Source organism: Micromonas pusilla (genome assembly GCF_000151265.4).
Source record: "Micromonas pusilla CCMP1545 genomic scaffold MICPUCscaffold_3, whole genome shotgun sequence".
Classification (NCBI taxonomy): domain Eukaryota; kingdom Viridiplantae; phylum Chlorophyta; class Mamiellophyceae; order Mamiellales; family Mamiellaceae; genus Micromonas; species Micromonas pusilla.
This window is the reverse complement of record NW_003315884.1, coordinates 629,259-648,400: the sequence shown is the minus strand read 5'-3', so window position 1 is coordinate 648,400 and position 19,142 is coordinate 629,259. Positions and strand designations below refer to the sequence as shown.

Here is a 19,142-nt window from a genome sequence, read left to right as displayed (position 1 = left end):
CGACGCCTGGCGCACATCGAGCGACGCCGCCGACCATCGGCGACGGCGTCGGAGCCGTGGAGATGCATACAACGCGCGCACACGACGCGAAACCCCGCGAAGTAGTCGTTCGAGACGCGCGCGTCGTCTGACTCGACGCGTCCGAGATCCTCGAGAAAGGGGGTCGTAGCTGTGCTGTCGGGCGAGGCGAGGTGCCGTAGATTCCGTCGCGGGACGGACCGAATGGCGGGGCACGCGAGGAACGTGGAGAACCAGTGGCGCGCGAGCGCGACGCATCTGCGCGATATGGCGCGACAGAACGAGGAGACGCTCGCGCGACACAAGGACCTCGTCGCCGGGCTCGCGGACTTGAACTCCACGCGCGTCCTTCGCGAGGCGCATCGACGGGTCGTGCCGGAGATCGACGCGCGGCGGGGGAAGTTCGAGCGCGAGAAAGCGAACTCGATGAAAGCCATCGAGGAAAGGTTCGAGCGCATAGGAGCAAGCTACCAGGACGCGGTTCCGTTCGCGGACATGGGAACAGGGCCGAACGCGCGGCGCGCGGGTCGCGGGGAAACGACGTCCCGTGCGAGAAATGACATCCTCCTGGCGCCGCGGCCGCTGCGCGACAAAACGAATCGCGCCGACGAGGACGACGACCCGTCGACGTCGCCGCGAATCGGCGGCGTCCTCGGGATGCTGAGACTCGCGGACGAGGAAGCGAGATCGATGCGCGCGGACGCGATGCAGAGAGAACGCGACCGCGAGGTGGAGGTCCGGGCGTTGCGGTTCCACGACGGGAAAGCCGCGGCGGCGTTGAGACGAGCGAGAGAAAACCACTCGACGAGAGTAGAAGCGGAAGCGCGCGAGAGGATGAGAGCCGATGAGGAGATGAAGGCTTTCCTAGAGGCGGAGGAGCGCTCGAGAGCGATGAAAGCGCAAGACGCGCTCGCGGTGATCTCCCGAGCGACGCGAGAGATGCTGTGCGGGGAACGGTCCGTCGGCGTCGCCGTGCGCATGGGCACGAAGGTGAGCACGCTCGCGGAGGACGACTCGCGGGAAGGCCGAGCCGCGAAGGAGGCTGGTCGCGTCGCGAGCGAGGCGAAAGAGGCCGTTCGCGTCGCCGCGATCGAAGTGGAAAACAGCACGAGGCACGCGAAGGAGATGAGCGAGCGCGCGACGAGCGCGAGGGAGCTTTTACGCGAAGCCACCGAGAGCGGGAGAGACGCGGTCGAGTCCGCGTCGCGCGCGGAGGCGATCGTCGCGAACCTCATCGCGGACGGACAAGACGACGCCGCGGAGTGCTGCGAGAAGACGGTCGCCGCGTGGAGATCGCGCGCGGATGGCATCATGGAAGAGCTCACGTCGCTGCGAGAGGAGTGCGAGAAGGTCGTCGCCGCGTCGAACGAGGCGGAGGACGCGAGACTGCGCGCGATACGAACGCTCGAGGAGGAAAACGCGCGCCACGCGGCGTCAGCGGCGATCGCGTCCGAAATGGAAACGGCGGCGGACGCCGCGCGACGCGACCGCGCGGCGAAACTCGAAATAGTCAAAGCGAGCACGATCGCGCAGTTCAAGGCGATGGAAGTCGCCGCGGGGATGGAGAGCACCGCCGCGGCGGTGTCCGCCGCGGCGGCGTTAGGTGTCAAGTCGGACCCCGCGGACGCGTTCGCGCTCGACGTCGCCGCCGCCGAGCGCGGGGTCGCGGACGCGGCGACCGCCGCGACTGTCGCGAACGACGCCGCGAACAAAGCGAAAGCGCGCGAACACGTGCCCTTGGACGAGCTGGCGGCGGCGCGGTCTGACGCCGACGAGGCGCGCGTCGCGTTCCTCCTCGCGATGTGCGAGCTCTACGCCGCCGCCTCCGCGGCGAGCGGGTGCGAAGTCACGCTGACGTTCGACGCCGCCGCCGCGGCGGGGAAACGGTTGACCGCGTGCCGTGGACCCCCGAACGCGGCGCCCGCGTTCACCGGCCGAGCCGGCGCTGTCACGAAGCTCAAGCGCGGGTTCAACGTCCTCGCGGTCGACGAGACGACGGACGAGGTGATGCGGTTCGAGAACGAGATGGACGCTTTCGACGAGGCGACGGCGAACGCGATCGGGGCGTCGGACCGTCTGCCGCCGTTTCTTCTCGACGCGTTCACGTCCCTGGTTCCGCTCGCGTCGCGCGTCGACGTCGCGGTTCCGAACATCGCGGACGAGGACGAGGACGCGGACTTGAAAGCAATGCCGAGACCGAGGAGAAACGCTTTCACCCCGAGCGTTTTCAGACCCCCCTCGGCGGTGAAAAGAGGCTCGACGCTCACCGCGCTCACCGCTAGCGCCGAGTTTAAATCCGGGGCGTCGAAGCGCGCCGCGGGCGGCGCAAAACCCGCGGACCCGCGGCGCCGGGTGAGCGACGCGATCGACGCGTACAACAAAACGCAGAAAACATCCGCGCGAACGGAGGCCGCGGTCGCGAGGGCGCACGCCGTCGCTACGAAAGCGCGAGCCGTCGTCGCGAGAAGGTCGCGCGAGGCGGTCAACGCCGCGACCGCGTCGCGGATGTCGATCGTTCGGCTGGCGACGGCGAAACGAATCGCCACGGCGGGGACGCGAGCGATGGAAGACGCCTCGGAGACGTTGCGCCTCGAGCGCATCAAGAACCCGACGTTAGGCGCGATCGAGGAGCTACACGCGCGCGTCAAGGGGTACGCCGCCGCCGCGGACGAGGCCGAGCGCGCCGTGGACGAGCACCGAGGTGCGTTGAAGCGCGCGACGCGCGACCTCGAAGACGTCGAAGGGGACTGGTCCGAGGCGACGGACGTCCTCATCGAACGCGAAGCCGCCGCCGCGATCGCGACGGACGCCGCGGAGGAAGACGTCGACGACGTCGACGCCGCCGCGGACGCCGAGGACGCGGTCGCAGACGTGGACGACGCGCGTCGCGAACGCGACGCTCTCGCGCCGGCGGTGACGGCGGCTCGTGAAAAACGCGAAGAAGCGACGAGGGCGCTCCGCGTCGCGGACGAGCTCGCGTCGTTTCACCGCCGACGAACGTCCGCGGCGCGCGTGTGCGTGTCCATGGACGCGGCGAGCGCGCACATCGCGGCCGCCGCGTGCGAAGCCGCGGACGTCGCTGCGGTCGTCGGCGCGATGGAGATGAGCATGAAGTTTAAAGCCGTCGCCGCCGCCGCGGCGCGGTCGAAAAAAGTCGCAGCCGAGGCGGACGCCGTCGTCGCCGACGCCGAGGGCGACGTCGCGCGCGCGCTCGCCGCGGTCACCGACGCGGACGAGCACGTTCGGTCCGAGCGCGACGCGCTCGACGCGTGCTGGATCGCTCTCGCGGACGCGGAGGAGACGCTCGCGAGGGCGCACGCGGACGAGCGACGCGCCGCGGCGAGAGCGCGCGCCGCGGCGGCGGCGGCGGCGGCGGCGGCGAAGGACCTCGTCGACGCCGCGTCGAAATCGAAGAGCCGACGCGCGCGGCGGGCGAACGACCTTCGCGGCGAGGGCGACCGACTTAGAAAAACGCGCCGCGCGGAGAGGCTCGCGAAGAGCACCGCCGCGCGCGTCACCGCCGCGCAGACAGCCGCGGGGGAGGTGTCGTCCCTTCGCCTGCGCGCCGGGGACGCGGAACGCGCGCTCGAGGACGCGGACGAACGCGCGGAGCTCGCGCGAATGAAAGCGCGCACCGCGGAGATGAGACATCACGACGCGCTGCTGGCGTCCAAAGCTCTGCGCGAGAAAGTGGACGCGCTCGATCGCGGCGTGGTCGCCGACCGCGCGAACGGGCCCGCGCCAGCTGACGCCGCCGACGCCGCCGACGCCGCCGAGACCGACGCCGACGCGGCGAAGAGACGCTCCCCGCTCGAATGCGCGGCGGCGCTCGAGGCGACGACGAGGGAGGCGGTCAAGCGTTTGAAAGCGGTCGCCGCCGCCGCGGGCGAGGCCGCCGCGGCCGCGCGCGACGCGTCCGAGTCCGCGTCGCGAGCGGCGAAAGACGCCGCGGTCGAGGAAGAAGACGCGTCCGTGGAGCTGTGCCGCAAGGAGTTCAACGGCGAGTTCCTCGCCGCGGAGGCGCGGCTCGAAGAGGCGAGGCGGACGGCGTCGCGGTTACGCGCGCAAGGGCCGGGACTTCGAAGCGCGGTCGCCGCCGCGGAGGAAGCGAGCGCGAGCGCTCTCGCGCTGTGCACGGAGATTCGCAAAGGGCACGAGGCGTACGATAAGCGCCTCGCGCGCGCGCGCCGAGCGACGACGCTCGCGAACGAGCTCGCGGCGGAGGCGGCGGAGAAGCACGCCGCGGCGAGGCAAAAGTTGTGCGAAGCGACGCACGCGCTGACGACGGCGGGGAGGAGAGCGAGGGACGCGTCGGACGCTTTGGAGAGGCTTCGCGCGAGAGATGCGGAGATGGAGAGGAAACGCGCGCGCGCCGCCGCGCTCGAGGCGCGTCGCCGACGCCGCGATAAAGGCGCAGCGCGGCGCGCGGCTGTCCCTGAGAAGAGCCCCGGCGGCGGCGGCGAGCTCGACGAGGACGAGACGAAAGCGATCGAAAAGAAATTCGACGACGAGGACGCCGCGGCGACGGCGAAACTGCTGGCGAAACACGATCGCGCGCGAAGAAAGATGGCGCACCGCCACGAGGAAGAGTTGCTCCAGCTCGAGGACTGGCACGAGCGCGGCGGCGGCGGCGGCTCGAGGAAAGCCACGCGGAAAAAACACGCCGCCGGCGAGTACGTAAAGACTTTGTTCCAAGGGTACGCCGCGCACGTGTACCGCGACGGCGGCGACGGTTTAAACCCCTCGGACGCGTCGCAGGCGTTCAGCCGCGACCCGGGCGTCGTCGCCCCCGCGGCGGTGTCCAGAAGCCGCGGGGGTCGCGACGCGAAGCTCCCGGAGACGGCCGATCACGAGAAGCCGTTCGCCGTCGCAAAAAGAGAGATGGAACGCCGACACGCGAGGGAAGCGAAGGCGTTCGAGGCGAAGGCGAAGACGGCGACGCGGCGGGCGATCTCGTCCAGGGCGGAGAGGAAAGACGCGTTCGTTCGCGTGGAGAGCGCACGCGCGAGGGCGCGCAAGGCGGAGGCGACGCGGGTCGAGGCAGTCGCGCAGATCGCGTCCTCATAGAGTCTAATTTAGTCTAGCTAGCTACTAGTCGATATAAAACAACCTTTCGTCCCTCGCACTTTAACGTGTCCCGCTTCACGTCCGGCGCCTTCGCTTGGATGTAATCCAACAGCTGCTCGTACGTCACGACGTCCTCCCCGTCCGCGGTCTTCCTCCCCGGGTGCGCCCCCGCGAAGACGCAGCACGGCACGACGGCGAAATTTTTGTTCAACGCCAGCGCCGCGTCGACGAACGGCTCCGTCGCCTGGTCCGGGTGCATCGCGAGCACGACGGACGCGTCTCTGAACGCGATCGAGGCCTCCGTGGTGGCGGCGTTCGCGTCGCCGTCCACGCCGTGAAACATGCTCTGGACGTGACGCACCGGAGTCGGCGCGTCATCGGCGTGGTCGGCGGCGGCGGCAGCGCGTCTCGCCGCCCACTTTTTAATCCGTCTCCGATACGACTTGTTCAGACGCAACGGTTTCGGTTCTATCAACGTGACGTCTTCGACGCCGTGTTTCAGCGCGAGCTCGAGCGCGAGCATTCCTCGTCCTCCCGCGACGTCGACGACGCCGCCTCGTAACGCATCCAAACCGAACGTATCCACGATCCACGTCGCAAAAACCTCGTTGTGTTTCGTCTTCGCCGCGTCCCCGTGGACATCCTCCTCGCGATCCCCCCCCGTCGCGCTCGTCCGCCTCGACTCCGCGCGCTGACGTCGTCGCTCTTCCCATCGCGTGGACGCGCAGTGCCGCGCGACGCAGTTCGGGTCCGCGCACGTCCCGACGTCCGCCCAGGACAGGCACATCCCCGACGCCGCGCGGTTCGCGTTCGCGGCGTCGTCGCGCGTCGTCTCGCCGTCGACGGCGCCGAGGGCGCGCTCGTCGCGAACCCTCGCGCGCCACGCCGCCGCCTCCGCGGCGTTGTCCCAAGCGCTGAACGTCGCCGCGCGGTCTTCGATGATCTCGATGCCGTCCGCGCGCACCGCGAACCGCGTTTCGTTCGTCCGCCCCGGCGACGGCTCCCAGACTCCGGACGCTCGGATCGTCGTCGCCGCGACGACAGATTTCGCGCAGATCCATCCGTCGCACACGAGAGGCACCGACGGCTCCGACGGCGACACCTCGAGGTCGATGAACGTGAGCCTCTTCGACAGGCTCCTTCGCTTGCGCACGACCCCCGTCACGATGCGCGTCGCGGCGGGGTCGGGGGCGCTCATGAGAGCGCCGCCGCTCCCCCCGCTTCTGCCGGGGCGCGCCTCTCGCGTCGGCACTCTGCTCGCGCTCGTCGCCGAGCCGAGCCGAGATCCGTCGCGCCCACCAGAGCGCGACAACTGTCGCACATGCCGGGATCCACTTCGCGGACGCGCGCGCACGCACGCCCGCCGCATCGGAGATGTCCGCGCTGTCCGCCGGCGCGATTTCCGCGCCCGCGCGCGTCGCGTCCACCGCGCCGCTGCGCCGCCGCCGCCAAGGTGCGCGTCGGGGCAGGGCCCCGCCCCGCCGCGTCCGTCGGACGGTCCTGTCCCTTTTCCTCTCGCGCTCGAGGCTCGACCCGTCGACGCGACGCCGTCCGATCGCGCGTCTCGACTCACCCTCGCGCCTCGCCCCTCGTTCTCGCCACCACGGAACAGCCGCGCGCGCGGCGCGCCGCTCCGTCGCCGCGAACGCCTCCTCCGCGTCCTCGGTGCTCATCGCGGGCGCGACGACGCCCACCGGCCGCCTCGTCGCGAGCCTCGCGGTGCGAACCTTCGGAGGCGACAACGTCACGCTGGTCGTGTCGCAGGACAAGCAATCCGATTACTGGCCGGACGACATGCCTGACGACGTCGTCGAGCAGAGGATGTTCGCGACCGCGCAGGAGCTCATCAAAGCCACGCTCGTGGATCCTCGCGACGCGGGCGACGCGATGAAGGCGGCCACGAACGTGATATTCGCCGCGGAGTGGGGCGCGACGCAGAACGAGCTCGCGGAGGCGCTGCTGGCGCGAGCCGAGGGCGAAAAACTGCGACGCGTCGTGATGCTCTCGCGCGTCGGCGTCAACCGCCGGGATAAGGTCCCGTTCGAGAAGCAGAACGAGCCGCCGAAGCAGATGCAGAAGAACGCGCTCGGGTTGACCCTCCCCACGGGCGGCCCCACCGGTCAGCCCGGGTCGTTGGACGGGTTCGCACTCGCGGAAGCGACGCTCGCGAAGGCTGCGGCGAACGGCGGGTGGACCGCGCACATCGTTCGCTCGGGCGAACTCAGAGGGAACGGGCCGCTCTTGCTCGCGGACCTCTCCGCGAGGTTGGTGGATAACTTGTACGACGTGAAGTACCAAGACTTGTACTGGAAGCTCGGGGATCAAGGTCAGGGGTACACGAAGCGTCTGAACCTCGCGGCGACGTTGTTGCGGGCGGCGACGCGGGCGGAGGCGCCGCCCGCGGACGTCGCCGCGCTGAGCGTCGTGTGCGAGAACAACGATCCGTTCGGGCTGTTAGGGGAGAAGACGCTCACGGATCCGACGGACGTGGAGAGGAGGAAGGGGTACGACATGGCGAAGGGGCGCGCGCCGCCGCCGATCGCGGACGAGCTCATCGACCAAGGGCTCGCGAGCGTGTGAGACGTTCGATGTCTCGGTCGCAGCGCGCGCCCTTCTCGCGTCGTGATGCGTACTGTATCGATTATTCATTCGTCGACGCGTTCGCATCCCGACGACGCTCTGCTCAATCCTCGTCGCCGTCGCTGTCGTCGCCGTCGCTGTCGGACAACTCGCCGAGCATCGCGTCCATCATCCCCCCGCGCCAGACCGGTTTCGGCGCGGCGGCGGCGTCGACTTTCGCTCTTTTCCTCTCCGCCTCCGCCGCGGCCGCGATCCCGTCCGCGAGCGACCGCTTCAACCCCGCGCCCAACGCCGCGCTCTCCATGTCTAACCTCTTCTTCGTCTCCTCCTTGCTCTCCCCGCGCTCCTTCGCGGCTCGCGCCGCCGCCGCCGCCGCGTTCGCGGCTCTCGTCTCCGCGGCGAGAGACAAGGTCCCGCCGTCCGCGGCCGCCCACGTCGTGACCCCGCACGTCGTGACCATCACCTTACGCATCGGCTCCCACTGGTCGTCGACCTCGATCTCCGACAGCGTGCTCAAGTGATCGAGTCCCTTAACGACCCTGCCGACGACTTGCCTCGCTCCGTCGAGGTGGTGGCAGTGATGCAACGCGATCGTGTACTCCGGAGAGTCGCGCTTCAGCGAGACCACCCCCGCCTCGCAGTGCGTCAGCGTCTTCGCCTCCTCGATCGGGACGCCGCCGCCGCCGGTCGGCGGCTTCATCCCGGGCGCGCGTCCGCCGTCGATGTTCACGCCGTCCGCGATCATGTGTATCTCCGTGTTCGCGTACTTGACGTCCCCGGCGCGTCCGGCGCCGCCGTCGTCGGAGACGCGAAGGATGAACTCCCTCGCCGCGTTCGGGGCGATGTCGTCGAAGACTTCGATCACGAGCGTCCCGATCGGGTCCTTCCCGACCGCGATGTCCATGAAGGCGTGCGCTCGCCCGGGGTTATGCATGGGGAGGGAGGACGACGCGTCCGTGTTGCTCTCTTCCCTCGCCTTCAGCTCGGGATGGACGCCGGTGCGCTGGAATTCCATCATGTTCCTCCGCAGCTCCGCCGCGGTGTAGCTCTCGCCCTTCGACTTTTTCCTGTGCGAGATCGCGACATTGTCAAACTTCGTCATGGCCGCGCTCGCGCGACAGGGCTACAGTACTCGTATCGCTATCGCGCGCGTCGCTCGCTGCGCCGTCGTTTCTGACGAGAGGCCGCGGGCGATCGTCGAAAACAGTTTACGGCTCGCGTCGGCTCTCGGACCGCACAACACACACACGCAACGGCTCACTACTCCGACGCGCGGGGGAGGAAGCTCGTCATGACCGCGACCGCGCGCAGAACACGCCGGGAGCCTTCGACGACGTCGTGAACGAACCGAAGCGGCGATGCCATCGCTCTCGTTCGTCCTCTTCGCGCTCCTCGGCGCGGTCGCGCTCCCGCGGACGCGCGGCATGGACCTCGGCCTGTTCGAGCCGAAACCGTTGACGCCGAAGACGCAGGGCGTGCAGCTCGCGGCGTACAAGTACTACGGCCCGCTGTACAGCGTCCCGAACCTCGACGCGAGAGCGCCGGACCTCGTGACGTTCATGCAGCAGGTGAACAAGCCGCAGGCGTTCGGGGACCAGCAGATCGCGTGGTCGGAGATTTACGCGATGTCCAGCAACCGCCCGAAAGGATTCGAACGCTACGACGGACGAACGTACACGAACCGATGGGCGGCTCGCATCACGACGCAAATTCTCGTCGACCACACGAACACGTTCACGTTCGAGCTCGACAACCGCGAGGGCGCGAAGATGTGGATCGACGGCGTGTTAGCCGTGGACAACGATTACAACGCGGAGAGAGACGGCGTCGTCGTCTCTCGGTCGTTGCACGCGCGCGCCCATCTCGAAGCGGGGTATCACGACATACGGATCGACTACTACGTCGGCGAGACGTGGAGCACGCTCGTGCTGTGGTGGTCCGCCCCGGGGGTGTCGCGGTCGATCGTCCCGAGGGACCGGTTCTTCCTCCCGGATGAGTCGTGTTGTCTGTGTCAGTGCAAGCGGGGGACGTGCCGCGTGGTGGACTACGGCACCGGCGAGGTCGACTGCCTGCCCCCTCAGGACGACGGCACGTTCGGGTTCGAGACGCCGTTGAACCCGTACGAGCGGTGCGAGCAGGAGCCGTGCGAGGACCCGACGACCGCGGGCGGAGCCGTGGACCCGCGAGTGGAGAGTCCGTTCAATTACTACGGGAACTGACTGGAGGACGATGAACTCGTCGCGGCGGCGGCGGCGCCGCATAGACACGCATAGCGTAGGCACGTAGCACGTTAACAGCGCTCTAGCTAGGCAGCGCGCGATCATTCATCTAACACGGTGACTCCTCTCTCGCCCGCCTCACGCGTCGTCGTCGTCGCCGTCGTCCTCGCCTTTCCCGCCTTTCCCCTCGAGCGCCTTTCGCTTCTTCGCGTCTTCTCTCTCCTCCGCGGCTTGCCTCCGCTCGCGTTTCAATCCTTTCATCTTCATGTACGCCATGTCCTCCAGCCCTTGCTGTTTCTCGACGTATATCCGCCCAACCTTCCCTTCCAACGAGTCCTGCGACACGTTCTTGATCTTCTTCCCCGACTTCGCCTTCGCGTACGCCTGCTTCTTGACGTCCGACGGCGCCTGTTGCGTGCGTCCCAGCGTGAAGTCAAACGACGGCCCCATCTCGTGAAGCTCCACCTTCGGCATCCGCGTCCCGGACTTCTTAAACTTGATCGCGCACTGACGGAACATCACCTTGTCCTCTAACGCGGTGAGCACGATGACGCGGTCCACGCCTTTCAGGTTGATCCTCGACGCCGGCCGCCCCCTGAAGACGTCCAGAAGGATGTTCTTCGCGAGCTTCAGCCCGGGCTCCGTCTCGAACCTGTCGCCGACGAACACCATGCACGGTCTCGACCCGGCGACGGCCTGGTTCCCGGTCGCGCCGAACTCTCGGATGCCTTTGTAGTCTTTCACCAGGAGTTCGACCATGTCGAAGAGGTGGTAATCGAAGAACCGTCCGACGGTGAGGCAGTCCGGCCTTTTCTTCTGATCGGTCCCGAGCACGAACGCGCCCGCGTCCGCTTTCTGCGCGTAAAACTCCAGAGACGTCTCCCCGCCGCCTTCGAACGGGCGGATGCCGTCGTTCTTCTTCGTCATCTTGTGGCACTCGCCTTTCTTCATGACCGCGAGGTCGGTCACGAGGTTCTTTAAGACCTGGCTGCTCTTCCCGCCGTGGAGCATGATGCACATCTTCCCGTCCTTCTCGACGAGTTTCGGCGCTTTCTTCATGAGCGTCCGCTTCCCCAGGTTCGTCTTCGCTTTCTTTAAGATCATGTTCACCGTCGAGGACGGGTCAGCGGACGCGAACTCGGACGGGGCGTCCATCTTGTGCGACGCGAACGCGGCGGGCGTCGACGCGCGGCGGTGAGAGAATGCGCGGCCGCCGCCGCCGGGAGTTTTCGCCCTTCGATCGAGTCTCTGAGGCAAAAAGTGAATATCCCAGATCGGAATTTGGGCCATTTCCCAGGTTATGTATTTTTTTTGCAACTTAGCCCTAAACAACTTATGGGCAAACAGTCAGAGTCGCGTTCACGTGTTTTGTTGAGTTCGTTGGTGACGCACGGAGTGACACACCGAGAATATCTCGGTAGAGTCGTATTTCAACGCGCTTCCAAAGCGACGCGCACGACGCTCGCCCGACGCCTCGCCCGCGCGCTACACAGCACCCGCATCAACCTGAACACCATGGTGAAGGTTCACATCACGTACTGCGGAGGCTGAGGTGCGCGCGCGCGACGTTCGCCCCCGTCCATCCCCGAACCCGACGACCACGTGCGCGTTCTCCGTGCGGCCTCCTCCTCATCCCTAAATTTGACGCGCCCCCCGCTCTCCCGTCAGGCTACGCCCCGAAGTATAAGCAGGTGGAGAATGCTATCAAGGCGAAGTTCCCGAGCGTCGAATCCTCGGGCGAACCCACGCCGACGTCCAGCGGCGCGTTCGAGGTCGTCCTCGACGGCACCGACCTCGTGCACTCGAAGCTCAACGGCGACGGCCACGTCGACTCGATGGAAAAGCTCGAGAAGATCCTCGCCGCCATCGAGGCGAAGGGCGCGGGGGCCGCGTGAGCGAGTGAACACTCGCGAGAGCGCAGTTAAATGGAGAGAGAGAGTGTGAGAGGAGTGACGCGATATCGCCTCGCGTCGACCGCGCGCATCGCTCGCGAATGACGCGCGCCGCGCAAAGGGTACCTTCCCTGGCGGCGACGCTGAGATGTGGTCTCGTTCGAGCGTTTCTCCAACGCGCGAACGGCCACGAGCGATCGCGCGACCGCGCGAGGACGACGTCACGTCACTCTCGACACTTTGTATTAATGACACGAATCAAAGTTCTGGTTGTATCGTACTACTCACGACGACGACGACGACGACGACGCGCCGTCCTCGATCAAACGCGACGGCACGACAAAGTCGACGCGTCTTCTGAACGCGCCGACGACGCCGTCGTCGCCTCCCTCGTCGCCGCCGCCGCCGTGCACCCCTGCCTTGCCCGCGAACACGTCCGCGAGCGCGTCCTTCGCGCGCCTCGCGAACGTCCGCTCGCTCTCCATCCACGCGCGGACGCTCCGGCCCTCGACCCACTCCCTCTCCATCCACGCGCGGACGCTCTCTCCTCCTCCTCCGCCGCCGCCGCCGGCTGTCGTCGTCGTCGTCCACCGTCCCCCCAACGCGACGGTGACGACGTACGACGCCAAATCCGCGCGCACTTCCGCGCCGTCGCGCATGAACCGCCCGCCCTCGCTCAGCGCGGGAAGCAGCGCGGACAGCAGCGGCCTGTTCAGGCTCTCCGCGCCTTGAATCACGACGACGCCGCGCGGACACCGCGTCAGAAACGTCGCCAACGACTTTTGCAACGCGCCCCGCGCGTCTTGCTCCGCGCGCTCGGACGCGGACCCGACCGCGCTCGACGCCGCGTACCACTCGCAGTCGATCAGAAGCACGCACTCCTCCGCGTCGCACGCGTCGAACGCAGCCTTGACGTCGCGCGCGACCGTCCGCGCGTCGTTCGGGCCGTCCGCGACGAGCATCAGCGAAGGGCCTTTCCCCGCCGCGCCGCCGCCCGCGTTCGAGGACGACGCGCGCGCGTCGTCGGTCTCGTCTCCGCTTCCGCCGCGACCGAGCCGCGACGTCTCTCGCACCGCGTCCATGAACATCCCGACCGTCTCCTCCCACCGCGCGGGCGCGAGCGCGACGACCGCGTCGTCCGCGCCCGCCGCCGCCGCGCAGCTCGGTCGACGAAACGCCGACGCCACCGACGGCGGCGGCGACGGCGACGACGCGGTCCGAGCGCCGGTCCAGGTCCTTCCCCCGGGAGGCGCCATCGCGAGCGCGACGACGACGAAGAACAGCGCGAGCGCGAGCTGCGTCGTCCACCGCGCGCCGCCGCCGCCGCCGCGCGTCGGCTCCGTCTCTCCCGCGTCCGCCGAGCGTCGTCCCGCGCGTCGCGGCGTCCTCGCCGCGCCTCTCGGGCTCGCGCTCGCGCCCCTCCCTCGCGTCGGCGTCGCGGCGTCGTCCTCGTCCTCGTCCACTCTGTCGCCGCCGCCGCCGCCGCCGCCGCCGCGCTCGCGCTCGCGCTCGTACGCCGCGCGGACGTCCACGGCTTCGTCGACGGTGTCGAACGTGCCGAGCGATTTGTCTTTGTACCTCGCGCGGTACCGCCCGCTCGGCGTGAGCGTCACCCCGACGTGGTGCGACGCGCCGTCGTCGAGGTCGGACGAACGTCGCCGCGGGGTGGACGTCTGCCGCGGCGACGCGCGCGCGCGCCGCGACGGCGTGTGCTCGGACATCGCCCTCCCGAGATGTTAGTTGCTCGCCTCCGATCGGATCTGTCCTCTCCGCGCTCACGACGAGAGGACGGAAGGGAGCCGCGGATCCAAGGGTTCGTGCGGCTCGCGGGGGGGTATCGGAGGGAACTCTTTCGGCTCCGGCGTCGGCTCGGGCTCGTCCGGGAGTCGAGTTTCGTCGTCGCTCATGAGGTTGCGCCGCTCGGAGTGCGCGGAGACGTCCTCGGCGGTTCGAAATCTCAGTCTTCTCTGCTGCTGGCGCGGGCGTCGTTTTTCCGCACGTCGTCATCAGTCATCAGTCTCGCGCCGTCACCGGCCGACCGCGCGCCACTCCCGCGCCGCACGACCCCGGAGTCGATATCGGCGGACGATCGATCGCGACGCCGCGCCGACGCGTGCGCCCTGGACCCGCGGCGGATAGGGTGTCCCGAATCTCAAGAAGCGGAAGCCACCGCGCGGCGCGGCGCTAACAACCCCGATTCTCGTCCTCGACGACCGTCGTCGCACCGGCGTCGTCGCAGCACTGCATGTCGTCGTTCGCCCCCACGGTGCTGAAGTTCGAGGCTTTCCCCGATAGAAACCTCACGGTCATCCTCTTCAAAGACGTCACGAACGCGAAGGACGTCCTGGACAAGCTCCTCGCGCGGACGCTCGAGCCCGAGGTGGCGCTCGTGAACCCTAGGCCGATCCAATCGCTCTTCGCGCTGCGGCTCGCCGCGCACAAGGCTCTGGCGTCGCGCGAGCGGAACGCGCTGACGACGCGGACGTTACACAGCGAGTTGGTGTACAACCTCTCCGCGTCGAAGCACATCACGGAAGGTCTCAGGAGGTTCGGCATGGACGACGCGTCGGACGTCGTGTTGGCGTGCAGGTTCGACGCGTCCGACGCCGACGCGGCGGCGATGCTCGCGATGTTTCCCGGCGCCGTCCCGGTGAACGACGTCGAGGACGGGATGGCCGCGCTCAGGGACGACGCGCTCGTGAAGAAGTACTACAAGCCCGGGGAGTTGGAGTGTAAGGAGGGGATCGGGAGCGTGGAGGACGCGGTCATGTCTCGCATCGGCGCGAGGGACGTGTTGTAGCGTCTAGCTTCTACAGTCTACCTCTCCTAATTAGGCTAATTAGATTGACGATCGAGTCGTCGTCGACGCGCCCTCCCGGCGCGTCGCTCACACCATCTCCGCGACCGGCGGCGGCTTGTACGTCGTCCTCCACCGCCACCACTCCGCGATCGCATCGCCTATCTTCTTCTCCCGCCACGTGTCCACCGCCCATCTCCACGCGCGATTCGCAGCCTTGAGACTCGGCGTCAACCGCCGCTTCCAGTGCTCCAACCTCGGGTCGAGAATGTACATCGTCGTGAGGACGACCCAACCCGCGAACCCCCATATCACCCTCGTCCAGAACGGGTGTCTGCTTCCGTACCACTTGAACGTGCACCCGAGCACGAAGAACACGAACCCGAACGCGTACACGATGGCGAACAGGAGGACCCAGAACTCGTCCGCCATGATCGCGACGAGCGCGTCGTCGCGGCCGTCGTCATCGGATTCGTCGTCGCTGTCGTCGCCGTCGTCGTAGCGAGAGGCGCCGCCCGTCGCCTGCGCGCGCACCTCCGCGACGCGATTCGGAGCCCGCGCCTTCCCGCGGTGCTTCCGAGGCCCGCCCCCGGCCTCGTGGTACGCCCGCCGCTGCATCGCGCCCGCCTCGCGTGCGCCCCCGCGACTGAGCGGGAAATTCGCATTCATTGCCAAACAGTTCGTTGTTTTCGTTCGCCTCTCGGCGAGAAACGGGTCGTCTCGCACTTCGCCCCCGCGCGGCATGGCGTCCGCCGCGAGCGTCGCGACGGCGACGCCGCGGCTCGCATCGCGGCACCGCGCGCGAGCTCCGTCGAGAGCGATACGCCGCGCGGCCGCCATCGCGGCGTCGACGAACGCGAGCGACGACGACGTCGCGACGAGCGCTCGTCGCGACGATCCGACCGTCTCCCGCGAGGATCGCGCGCACGTCGTCCTCGGCGCGGGCGGCCGGACCGGCACCGAAATCGTCAAGCGGCTCGTGCGGAACGGCGCGAACGTCCGCGCGTGCACGCGCAGCGGCGCGTTCGACGCCGCCGCGGCCACCTCCGCGCCGTGGTCGTCGACGCTCGTGACCAGATGCGCGTGCGACGTCGCCGCCGGCGCCGCCGGCGTCGCGGCGGCGGTCGCGGGCGCGGACGTCGTGTACTTCGCGGCGACCGCGTCCGCGTCCGGGGACCCTGACGCGGTCGACAGAGACGGCGTCGTCGACGTCGCGCGCGCGTGCGTGGAGAACGACGTCCGAAGGCTCGTGCTCGTCTCCGGCGCGGGCGTCACGAAGCGCGAAGCGCCCGCGTACGGTTTCTTAAACGCGTTCGGCGGGAGGATGGACGCGAAGGCCGCGGGCGAGGACGGGCTCAGGGCTGTGTACCAATCGACGGCCGCGGTCGAGCGCGGGTGCACGTACACGATCGTCCGCCCGAGCGGCTTACTCGACGGCGACGCGAAGGGCGCGGCTTCGCTCGCGGTGAACCAAGGCGACGAAGTCGCGGGGTTCATCACCCGCGCGGACGCCGCCGCCGCGTGCGTGGAAGCCGCGGAGAGCGCCAATTGCGCCAATCGCACGTTCGAGGTGTACGAGCGCGACACCGCGGTCGCGACGGCGACGCTGTCGATCGCGGACATCCTGTCCGATAGAACGCTCGCGAAGGTCGTCGCCTTCGCGGAGGGCGTTTTCCGTCGACGCGGCGGCGGCGAGGGCGACGGCGTAGCCGCGGAGGTTCTCACCGCGCGAGAGGTCACCTCGGAGACGTGGGAGGGGTTGTTCCGGGGGTTGACGAGAGATGCGTAGACTAGCTAGCTAGCGGGGAGATAATCATAGGCGACTTAGACGACGACGACGACGACGACGACGACGCGTATGTAGGCACTCACGAGTGGTGTGGATTTTTTTCCCCGCTCGAAGCGAGAGCCGGCCGCGACTTCAGTCGCCCGAACTTGCCCTCGTCAGCAAGTGACGAAGCTGAATCAGATCGCTTCGAGCCGCGTCAGAAGCGCAGGCGCGCGGGTTGCGGCGGATCTGACCGTTCGCCGCGATCGAGTGCTTCTCGTGGACGCGATAGACCGGAGGATCGAACGCGCGGCGTCTCGGAGTCCGCGAACCGCGTCCGCGGTCGACGTCAGCGAAGCCGCGCCGCGTCAGCGAGCGAGGAATTTCCCATCGAACCGCCCCGTCCACCTCGCGGACCGAACCGCCGCGGCCCGTGCGTGATCTCGCGACGCGACGATGAGCTCTAGGTACGTCCTCGACCGCTTGCGATGCCGCGCGTCGATCGACGACGATCGCATCGCGTCGCTCGTCGCGCGCGCGCGATCTCGCGCGCGCCGCGGGTCCTCGCGCGCGCGGATCTCGCGACGCGTCGGCGTTCGCCGCGCTTTGCCCTAGACGCCGGCCGCGCTTTTTCCATCTCGCGCGCGCTCGCCCGCGCTCGCCCCCAACCCGCGCGCCCCTCGCCTGACGTTCCACCCCCTTTCCCACCTCGCCGACACCGACAGGACGACCGTCAACGGCCACAGGGTCGGGAGGATGGTCTCCCTCGGGCGCATCGCCGCGCCGAAACCGATCAACCTGCCGTCGCAGAGGAAAGAAAACAACATCGACAACCCGCGGCTGAACAACGACCCGAACGTCGTGCTCGTTCCGAAAGGGCATCACACGTGGGGGCACGGGGACGACGGCGGAGACGACGGCGGAGGGACGTGGGCGCCGCAAGGCGTCGGCGCCGCGTGGAGCTCGCCCGGGGGTGGCGGGCGAGACCAGGGGCGAGGGCCGCCCCCCGATCAACGTCGACGCGTGGACTCGTACCCGGACCTTCACGGAGGCGGAGGCGGAGGAGGCGGCGGCGGCGGCGGCGGCGAACGAGGCCACCCGCACAGACCGCACGACGGGTATGACGAGCGAGACGACCGCGGCCCGGGACCCGGGCGAGGGTACGGGGAGAGAGAGTACGGCGCGCGCGGGCCGCCGCAGTGGAGCGAACGCGGAGGAAGAGACGGGTGGGGACGAGACGTCAACGGCGGGTACGCGAGGGACGAGCGACGGTACGACGAGTCAGGCAGGGAACACCAGCACCACGACGACCGGGGAGGGTTCAGAGGCGGCGGCGGGGGAGGGTACCACGACCAACACGGGCAGTACGGGTACCGCGACCACCACCACCACCACCACCACCACCACCAGCGGCAGTACAGAGAGTACGACGACCGCGGCCCGCCGAGGCGGCGATCGTTCGAGCACGAGCGAGGCGGCGTCGCGCCGCCGATGCCGCCCGGACCGCCGCCCGGACCGCCGCCCGGACCGCCGCCGCTGCCGCCCGGACCGCCGCCGTCGAGCGCGATGAAGACGAGCGACGACGCGCCGCCGGCGTCGCCGCCGATCCGACGCTCGAGCGGGGGCGCGTCGCTCGGGATTATGAACGAGTGGGGCTCGGACGATCCGGGGATGGATTACTCCGTGTTGCCCTCGCTCGACGACGGCGACGGGGGATCCCCGCCTCCGCCGCCGCCGCCGGGGCCTCCCCCCGGAGGGGGCGGGGTCGGTGTGGGGTCGCCCCCGAACGGCGGCGGCGGTCCCGTGCGGGTGTTGACGCGCGCGCAGGGTGCGCCGCCGCCGATCGCCGCGAAGTCGCCAAACTTCAGCAGCGCGAAGCTCCCTGAGCATCTCCGAGATTTGCGCCTGGCGGACCACGAGAAGAAGCTCTGGTCCCCGGGCGGGGCGGGCGGCGGCGGCGGGTCCACGTCGCGGTCGTCCTCGCACGGCGAACGACGACCGCCCGTGAGCAAAGAGACGCACGAGCCGAGCAAGGTTGTCATCGCGCGCAAGCCGGACGCCACGGTCGCGAAGGACCATAAGCCGAACAAAGGCTCGCCGAGGCAGCAGACCAAGGGCAAAAAGGGCGGCAAGGGTGGCGAGGACGCGAACGGCGCGACGCCGCCGACGTCCGCGGAGAAGTCACAGCGGCGAAAGGGCGGCGGCGGCGGCGCGGCCGCGGCGGTGCCTCCGTCGCCGCCTCCGCCTCCGGGCCCGCCGCCGCCGGGCACGCCGAAGAGCAGTTCAGGGGCGTCGGCCCCGCCAGTGCCCCCCGGGCCGCCCCCCGCGGCGGTCGTCAAGGCGGCGAAGAAGACCAATCAGGGCGGGAAGCACGGCGGCGGCGGCGGCGGCGGCGCGGGAAAGAAGGAGAAGGACAGCGGCTCCGGCGGGGACGGCAAGGCACAGGGCGCGGGGAAGTCGAAGGCGAAGAAGAGTTCGAAACCGACCGCGAGTCCCGCCGGCGGCGACGGCGAGCCCGCCGCGGCTTCGGGGAAAGACGCGGTGAAGAAGCCGCCGCCGCCGAAGAGGAACGGCAAAAAGCCGCCGCAGCCGAAAGAGAAGCCCGCCGGCGACGTCGCTAAGGCGAAGACGAAGGCGCCCGAGCCCTCCACGCAGGCGGCGGCGTGAGCGACGCCGCGCGCGAGCGCCGCGGACATCCCCCGACGGCTCGATCGAAATCGATGCATTATGAGCGCAGGGGTGTGTGTTCGACTACTTTGTCGATGACGTTGTAATCGCATAAATTTTCTTACTCGCACACG

At 68.9% G+C, this 19,142-nt stretch overlaps 12 protein-coding genes across 12 annotated transcripts; 7 read left to right on the top strand and 5 right to left on the bottom strand.

The window, feature by feature from the left end:
• Positions 1-222: 222 nt before the first annotated feature.
• MICPUCDRAFT_38686 (uncharacterized protein) lies at positions 223-5,085 on the top strand (the record flags this gene model as incomplete). Its single annotated transcript, XM_003057197.1, has 1 exon — positions 223-5,085. One exon carries the CDS (start codon positions 223-225, stop codon positions 5,083-5,085), a length of 4,863 nt encoding a protein of 1,620 aa, XP_003057243.1.
• MICPUCDRAFT_62187 (uncharacterized protein) lies at positions 5,064-6,454 on the bottom strand (the record flags this gene model as incomplete). The annotated part of the gene is made up of 1 exon (XM_003056732.1): positions 5,064-6,454. One exon carries the CDS (start codon positions 6,452-6,454, stop codon positions 5,099-5,101), a length of 1,356 nt encoding a protein of 451 aa, XP_003056778.1. The 3' UTR covers positions 5,064-5,098.
• A 5-nt stretch (positions 6,455-6,459) lies between these two features.
• MICPUCDRAFT_56184 (uncharacterized protein) lies at positions 6,460-7,739 on the top strand (the record flags this gene model as incomplete). Its single annotated transcript, XM_003057196.1, has 1 exon — positions 6,460-7,739. The coding sequence occupies one exon, from the start codon at positions 6,460-6,462 to the stop codon at positions 7,663-7,665; it is 1,206 nt and encodes a 401-aa protein (XP_003057242.1). The 3' UTR covers positions 7,666-7,739.
• Positions 7,740-7,768: 29 nt separating this feature from the next.
• On the bottom strand, positions 7,769-8,767 carry MICPUCDRAFT_56183 (uncharacterized protein; the record flags this gene model as incomplete). The annotated part of the gene is made up of 1 exon (XM_003056731.1): positions 7,769-8,767. The coding sequence occupies one exon, from the start codon at positions 8,765-8,767 to the stop codon at positions 7,769-7,771; it is 999 nt and encodes a 332-aa protein (XP_003056777.1).
• Positions 8,768-9,089: 322 nt separating this feature from the next.
• MICPUCDRAFT_56182 (uncharacterized protein) lies at positions 9,090-9,884 on the top strand (the record flags this gene model as incomplete). The annotated part of the gene is made up of 1 exon (XM_003057195.1): positions 9,090-9,884. One exon carries the CDS (start codon positions 9,090-9,092, stop codon positions 9,882-9,884), a length of 795 nt encoding a protein of 264 aa, XP_003057241.1.
• A 228-nt stretch (positions 9,885-10,112) lies between these two features.
• On the bottom strand, positions 10,113-10,988 carry MICPUCDRAFT_5469 (uncharacterized protein; the record flags this gene model as incomplete). The annotated part of the gene is made up of 1 exon (XM_003056730.1): positions 10,113-10,988. A coding segment is annotated over one exon (876 nt), but the record flags the coding sequence as incomplete, so codon positions are not given.
• A 347-nt stretch (positions 10,989-11,335) lies between these two features.
• On the top strand, positions 11,336-12,049 carry SELW (selenoprotein W). Its single transcript, XM_003057194.1, has 2 exons — positions 11,336-11,436; positions 11,553-12,049. Exons 1-2 carry the CDS (start codon positions 11,400-11,402, stop codon positions 11,807-11,809), a joined length of 294 nt encoding a protein of 97 aa, XP_003057240.1. The 5' UTR covers positions 11,336-11,399; the 3' UTR covers positions 11,810-12,049.
• Positions 12,050-12,060: 11 nt separating this feature from the next.
• Positions 12,061-13,497, bottom strand: MICPUCDRAFT_56179 (uncharacterized protein; the record flags this gene model as incomplete). Its single annotated transcript, XM_003056729.1, has 1 exon — positions 12,061-13,497. One exon carries the CDS (start codon positions 13,495-13,497, stop codon positions 12,061-12,063), a length of 1,437 nt encoding a protein of 478 aa, XP_003056775.1.
• A 524-nt stretch (positions 13,498-14,021) lies between these two features.
• MICPUCDRAFT_56178 (uncharacterized protein) lies at positions 14,022-14,576 on the top strand (the record flags this gene model as incomplete). The annotated part of the gene is made up of 1 exon (XM_003057193.1): positions 14,022-14,576. One exon carries the CDS (start codon positions 14,022-14,024, stop codon positions 14,574-14,576), a length of 555 nt encoding a protein of 184 aa, XP_003057239.1.
• An 87-nt stretch (positions 14,577-14,663) lies between these two features.
• Positions 14,664-15,242, bottom strand: MICPUCDRAFT_56177 (uncharacterized protein; the record flags this gene model as incomplete). Its single annotated transcript, XM_003056728.1, has 1 exon — positions 14,664-15,242. The coding sequence occupies one exon, from the start codon at positions 15,240-15,242 to the stop codon at positions 14,664-14,666; it is 579 nt and encodes a 192-aa protein (XP_003056774.1).
• Positions 15,243-15,315: 73 nt separating this feature from the next.
• Positions 15,316-16,362, top strand: MICPUCDRAFT_56176 (uncharacterized protein; the record flags this gene model as incomplete). Its single annotated transcript, XM_003057192.1, has 1 exon — positions 15,316-16,362. The coding sequence occupies one exon, from the start codon at positions 15,316-15,318 to the stop codon at positions 16,360-16,362; it is 1,047 nt and encodes a 348-aa protein (XP_003057238.1).
• A 217-nt stretch (positions 16,363-16,579) lies between these two features.
• MICPUCDRAFT_46669 (uncharacterized protein) lies at positions 16,580-19,131 on the top strand. Its single transcript, XM_003057191.1, has 2 exons — positions 16,580-16,808; positions 17,067-19,131. The coding sequence occupies exons 1-2, from the start codon at positions 16,798-16,800 to the stop codon at positions 19,006-19,008; spliced, it is 1,953 nt and encodes a 650-aa protein (XP_003057237.1). The 5' UTR covers positions 16,580-16,797; the 3' UTR covers positions 19,009-19,131.
• The last annotated feature ends 11 nt before the right edge of the window (positions 19,132-19,142 follow it).